The sequence below is a fragment of the Poecilia latipinna genome, unplaced genomic scaffold, assembly GCF_001443285.1.
Source record: "Poecilia latipinna isolate Pla-1442-1.1 unplaced genomic scaffold, P_latipinna-1.0 Scaffold437, whole genome shotgun sequence".
Lineage (NCBI taxonomy): Eukaryota > Metazoa > Chordata > Actinopteri > Cyprinodontiformes > Poeciliidae > Poecilia > Poecilia latipinna.
In genome coordinates, this window is record NW_015113053.1 from 38417 (window position 1) to 44949 (window position 6533).

At 39.6% G+C, this 6533-nt stretch overlaps 1 protein-coding gene across 1 annotated transcript in view; it reads right to left on the reverse strand.

Annotated features, from left to right (window-relative positions):
* Positions 1-241: 241 nt before the first annotated feature.
* Positions 242-6533, reverse strand: part of LOC106951043 (maternal B9.15 protein) — a 9768-nt gene continuing 3476 nt past the window's right edge. Inside the window, exons 2-5 of the mRNA XM_015038303.1 lie at positions 3133-3317; positions 2891-3028; positions 2420-2759; positions 242-1358 (exon numbers count right to left, since the gene is read on the reverse strand). Of these exons, the coding sequence (XP_014893789.1) occupies positions 1146-1358; positions 2420-2759; positions 2891-3028; positions 3133-3305 (864 nt within the window). The 5' untranslated portion in view covers positions 3306-3317 and the 3' untranslated portion in view covers positions 242-1145. The remainder of the gene's footprint in view (positions 1359-2419; positions 2760-2890; positions 3029-3132; positions 3318-6533) is intronic.

A 6533-nucleotide genomic window follows, 5' to 3' on the forward strand; every position in this document is an offset into this window, starting at 1 on the left:
TCAAGCCCTCCATGAGATAAACAAGGAAGAATAACGTCATGGCCTTGGCTTGACATGCCAAACACACAGGAGTCTTTCCCCTGCAGCATCCTGCTTCTGATGAAAACGTCTACCACACAGGATGAGTTTAAGTCAAGTTCAAACCAACAGGTGTCCCCCTTGCAAAATACTTGAGGAAGAAAACACACAACTCGCCTTTATACAGGAAACATTCACACGAGGAAGAAGACCCACAGGCTGAAGAGTAGAGTAAAAATTAGTTTAATCTGCAGTAAAAGAGGTAAAAGTTTACTGCAAAGGGTAAAAACAAATCAAACACAAGCTTAAAACTGTCAAAACAGTGAATAAATATTCATCCAAATCACAGAATTGGTGAGGAAAGCAAGGATTTGAATTCATCTTCTATATAGCGGCAGCAGATCATAACAAGGATTATTTACAATAATGTAAGAAGCAGCCAGGGAGCAAGAGGCTTTGTAAAGTTAGATTTGCGATGTACAGAGGCTCCGTTTCATTAAAAAAAAAAAAAAATTCAACTTGATGCCACTTGAGCACCACCTACTGGTGATCAAATAAATTACAACAAACTAGAAAGTTCAGAAAGTGTGTGCATTGTTAAATATATACAACCTGTTAAGTAAAAATAATTATCTTGATATACAGATATTCTTGCTGTAGTTAAAATACGTAAAGAAACTGAATTGTACTTTACAGAGGTTAGCAGTAATTTGTGCACAGAGAACTATGTTTGTTTATGATTATTACAAAATAACTTCTTTTGGCATAAAGAATATTGCTGAAAGTTCCTGAGTTGGTCCAGTCACCCAGTGATTGAAGTCATTCTAATAAATACAGTACATTAAAAAAACACAAACAAACAAAAAAACAAATTGCAGTACAGAGACACAAGAGATTACAATACTTTAGCTCAAGTTGCTGTGCTGTGTGTAAAAAATCCCCGACAAGTCAGCAGAAAAGTTAAAGATTGTGCAAGAAGTAGCTTTAGAAATGACCATTTTTAAAACATTACTCATTTTGGCCCAAATGCAGCCACACTCAAAGACTCGTCACTACATGGCTCAGTTAAAGGAGAAGCATAATGCTCCGCCCGGCTTCACCCGTCCCTCCCCGGGTCGATGGATGCTCTAACCCTTCACTGCTCCCCACGGCTGCAGGGCGGCCTGAGGCAGGATGAACTGTGGAGACGGCTGCGGTACGAGGTAGTAACCAAAAACCTGCTGCGGCGGAGGAGGCGGCGCAGGGGACGCACACACTGTGGTGAGGAACACCGGAGCCCCCTTCTTGTACTGGGACCACACCGGTGTCGGATGGTAGAAGTACTGGAGATTGGCGGGAATCTGAGCAATAAAACAGATTGGAGAGAGCTCAAGATAACAGCAAAGATGCAGAAATATTTTTTTCCTTCCTTTTAAAAAAAAGAAAAGAAAAAAAGAAATAATGACGAATCATCACGAGAGTCTGACTTAGCAGCTGACACACTTAAAGACAGAGCATCTCTTTATTTCCTTTTAAGGTCTTGCAAAGTTTTTATTAAGATGAATAACTCATTTTACCATTTTTTATTAAAATAAAACCTTTGCCATGACACTGTCAACAGATAAGTCCTTGAATGCATTAAACTTGATTAAATTATTCAATTTTGAGGGGGAAAAATTGACCACAGATGGGCTGCAACACAACATGTCCTGTTCCTTCATAATCTCCATGGTTTCACTACGAGCCACACTGGGAAACCAAACACCAGAACAGAATTTCAGGAGTTTTATTAAGAAATATTGGTGTTGAAATTTAGGTCTAATAAAAATATAGAATCTTTGTAAACAAGCTGGTCGTCCAAGTTCCTGTTTTCAAGCTTGTGTTTCTATACACTAGCAGATTTTAGAGAACTGTAACTCTAAATCTGATCTTGAGTCATTTGAGGACAGGACCAGGAGTTACACAAAGTGACTTCCTTTTTTTTTTTTTTTTTTATAAACAATATAAACAAAGGGATGAATAAATAATCACCACAAGTGGTCCCCCTCTCAAATTCACGCTGAAAAGATTTTACCACCACTGCTAAACTAACCCTTAGTGGCACCAGTGAACATTTACATTTCAAAACACAGTTTATTTGTTCCTGAAGATTGTTTAAATGCCTTATCCAGTTCTTGCATCATACACAAGTCAGCTCTCTAGAACGGGATGCATCATAGTTAAACCCGTGTCATAAAATACGCCAAAAAGTATTTATGGCATCTGGATGTGCATGTAGGAGTCAAATTACAGCGCCTACGTTCGTGGTGATGAGAGAATGTGTTGTTCTTAGCGTGTCTGTAGCTTATCAGCCTGAGTTTTTCAAACAATAAAGCTCTGATAACTCAAATGACCCCATCAAGTGACAGAGTCAGTAACACACCTTATTCTTTCTGACGTATCTGACTTTATTTAGTGCGTCTCCGTTCCCCTTCCGGATTCTGGGTACCATCGTCACTGTGTAGGCGTTGCCGTCTGCTGCCTCCTTCTTCTCTTGCTCCTCCAGCTTCTTGTTCTCCTCCACCTCTCCATCCTTGGCCTCCTCCTCCGTGTCGCTAGACGAGGCAGAGCCGCAGTCTGACGAGGAGGCAGAGTGGTAATCTGACGTGTCCAGGTTGACGGAGGAGTCATCCCGGTCCCCCTTTGCGCTCCCGTCTTCCTCCTCCTCTTCCTCTTCTTCACGGAAGCGAGCTATTGTAAAAGGTCTGCCGTTTTCCCCAGACCTGCGAGTGAGAAAGTGAGTAATTGTAAATGCTGGGCCAGGGAAAGTCACTCATAGTTCTACTTTAGTGAATCAATGACTCATGCAGCTGTAACGTGTCTGTGTGCTGAAACAAGCCGTCCGGTGACTCACCTTGCACACACCTCCAGTGGGTCGATCCACAGAGTTATCTCAGGTGGAAGTCCCAGCTCGCTGGCCGTGAGATCGCTCTCCTCACAGGCCTTCAGCACCACCGCATCGCAAGGGCCGTCTTTATTTATCCGGATACACCTGTCAACGTTTGCGATCATGTTAAGAGAGAAATCTAGAAGCTTTGGATGGAATCAGATTGCATTCATCAAAAGTTGGACCGAAGGCTGTGCACTGATGCCTACCTGTATGCCTGGCCTTTGCTGGGGCTGTCAGGGTACCAGTGGTCGCAGTATTTGTCGCACAGAAGTTTCTGCAGCTTCTCCGCAAACAGCTCCGCTTTGGCTTCATCCAGCTTCCCTCTGGCCACCACCAGGCGCTTCAGGAAGTCGACTCCAGCTTTTACCTCCCTCTTCATTTTTCTTTTTTTCTGTAAATAACACAATAAAAAGTTACTGTTGCTGCCAATTATCTCCACATTTCTGCTTATGTGCTTCGACTTCCCTTTATCGGGATCAGGAGGATTAGGAACTTCAGGGGCAGAGATAAAAATACTTCCCTAAGCCACCCCCTGCTGTCCCCCCATGCCTCTATTTAAATAGAAGAAAGGGCAAGTGGAAAACTGTGAGGAATTTACAGATGCTTGACACGGCTCCGAAGTGGAAAACACCCACGGTTTTTACACAGGCAAACAAGATGCAAACTAGCTGCTGCTGCTGCCGTGTTGCCAAGTGAATGTAAATACGCTGCTCGCTCTGCGTTGTTTATCTTCTGATAGCGCGGCTGTTTGGAGCAGGTTGACCAAAGAGGCCAAGGCAGCTGAGAGCATGCAGCTGCTCTAACCTAACGCCACGCGTGCTCACATCCTGAGGCCCCGGCGGAAGACTCGCACCTTGAACCTTTGCGGTGCAGATGGCTGTTTGTTATCGCAGCTTCACTCTGAGTGAGGTGTTCAGACGGAAAATTGTTATTTGTTCTGAGAAGCGCAGAGACGGCCTCTCCCTCAAGAGCGGCAAAGAGAGACACAACAAGCCAGCGGCTTCAGATCCCTAACAAATGATCGGGCCGTTACGTGAGAGCAAACACGCGCTGCCCAGAATTGTGTTTAGACAGCAAAACAGCAGCTGCAGCGCAAGTCAATAAGTGTCCAAAGAAAATAACATGCCTTCTATTTAAAGATGTTTTCAGTTTCCATCTACCCTGTGAGTTCAGTGTTGTGCTGACCTAAACAGGTAAAAATACAATGAAAGGATGCGACCTTGGCAGGCAACAATAATTTTTATTGAATGATTTATTCTAAAAATCACAGATTATGAAACTTAGAACCCAGCTAATAATGTGTTAACATGAAAAAAAATTATCACTGAAATCCATACCAGGGTTTATAAAATGAACCTGGATTCAAAGTCATTTCAGTAAGATCAAATTTTGCTGCGCACTGCTCTTCAGCTGGCTGAAAGAAGCTACTGCCCTTTTACCATGCTGATTGGAAAAGGATTAAATTCAGGCTCATACGTACGTGAAAACTAATGCAACAAGGGTAAAATAAAAAACATTTCCATTTTATTTTCACAACGATAAGAATTTATTTCTGTTTTAATTACAAAATTCATTGCACGTTTTAAGTTTACGTCGACAGACTTTGAGGTTGTCAGACGCACAAGTGAGAATCTTAAAGTAGTTCATGTAGGTGAGATAGACTACTAAGATACTGTGGGTTCATTGTCAACATAACTTTGTCAAACTTAAATTTTAACAAAGTTTTTCTTAGCATTAACAATCCTATAAAAGCACACAAACTGATTCCTAGTAATTCAACTGGAACGGTTTCCAGTCAAATTTGTGGATTACATAATTATATACACCTAAAAATTATTTTATAGCCAACAAAAATTAATCCTGGATGATTTTTTGGAGAAAAACTTCATTTTACTACTATCCTTTTTCACTAGACATGAGCCGGTAATTGTATCCAGTTTGAGGATTTGAAATGCTAAGATTGCAAAAAGTTTCTGCAACTCTGAAAATTTGCATAAATTTCTTTTATTGAGATGTCAATAAAATAAAGAGGAGCAAACATCTCACATGGAGCATGAAGGTGAGATTAACTACCAACATATTAGTAGTTAGTATTTTAATATTGACATCAACTAATATTAGTATTAACTATAATATTAGTTAGTATTAATATTAAGTGTAATATTTGCTGTAATTAAAATAACTGTAAAATAAAATCCACATTTTCAGTGGCATTAATACAACTGCTGCCGGTCAGCTGCCTGAAAGAAAGCTACTATACTTTTATCCTGCTTACAAAGCAGGTAAACTTTACTCCAAATATTTGTATATACATATACTGGGGATATACTTCGCATAACACTGTAATAAAACCACAAGCCAACAACTGAGATGTGGCTGTAGGCTTTGCGAATAGCCAAGAGTAAAAACCAAATAGTATCAACTTTGTTTACACAAAAAGGTCAAAGGGTATAATATTCAGCTCAATAAGCACATCTACCTGAAAACTGGACTATGTATAAATCAATATGCTGTGGTCTTATTGTTTTCAATAAAACCACTGTGATCACACAAAACACTTCTGTTTTAAATTTTTTGCTTAAATATTGTTTTATGTCCCTCAAACGTCCTCCTGATACCAGCCCACGTCTTCCTTCAATAATAAACTGTTAGCAGCCTATCAGTGACGTCAGATTTTCATCATTCCTTCTGATTATTAAATGTAGTTCTTGTCCTTGATGTCAGATTTCAAATGAGAACATTGTAAGACATACAACTACTTATTCAGTGCTCTCCTAATGGCTTTCATTGAACAATTGAATCACAATGCTGAGCAACCATGAATATAACCCGATTGCTTGTCGTTTTCTGACAGCTCGGACATACTCCTTAAAGAAAAGCCCCCATAGCTCAGAGCACAGCAGGTCTTTAATTCTCCCAGTCCTCACAAATGGTCTATTCTGAAACACTCCGATTAGTTTCCAGACAGAGATAGCGAGTTTCCGTGTTTTAAAATATCCTGGGGCATAAATCTCTCTTCTAGCGTGATAAAAATAAAGTAAGCAAAAAGTTATCTGTAAATGTGCTTTGCAAAAAAAAAAAGAAAAACACTGCGTGCCCCTTTTAGTCGTTTTGCTTTCGTTATATCCAAGTTACTTGGATATAACGAAATAAATTGTCAAATAAATTGGATACTCCTCGTGGGACAATGAGAAGACAAAGCACACATGTCCACAACGTGATACGCAGCGTGGGCACGTGTTAGTGTGAGGCTGTATTCGTCATAATTGAAATAATTGTTACAAAATCAACATTTTCATTCTTTTTTATGATACTTTTTACTGTAAAAGGAAACTTCACTCTACAGACAGGAAAAATAACACGTTTGGGTTTTTTTATTTGACCGAGCGGAAAGCCCCAAGTGGAAACTCAGAAAGTTGGCAGAAACCAGCCTACGAAGCGTAATTTCAGCGCAAGAGTTAACATTTTGAATATAACCAAAAACACCCAATATTAATTTTGAAGTCTGGTTTTTATATCTATCTATATATATATATATATATATATATATATATATATATATATATATATATATATATATATTTTTAAGCTTATATATAATTAAAAA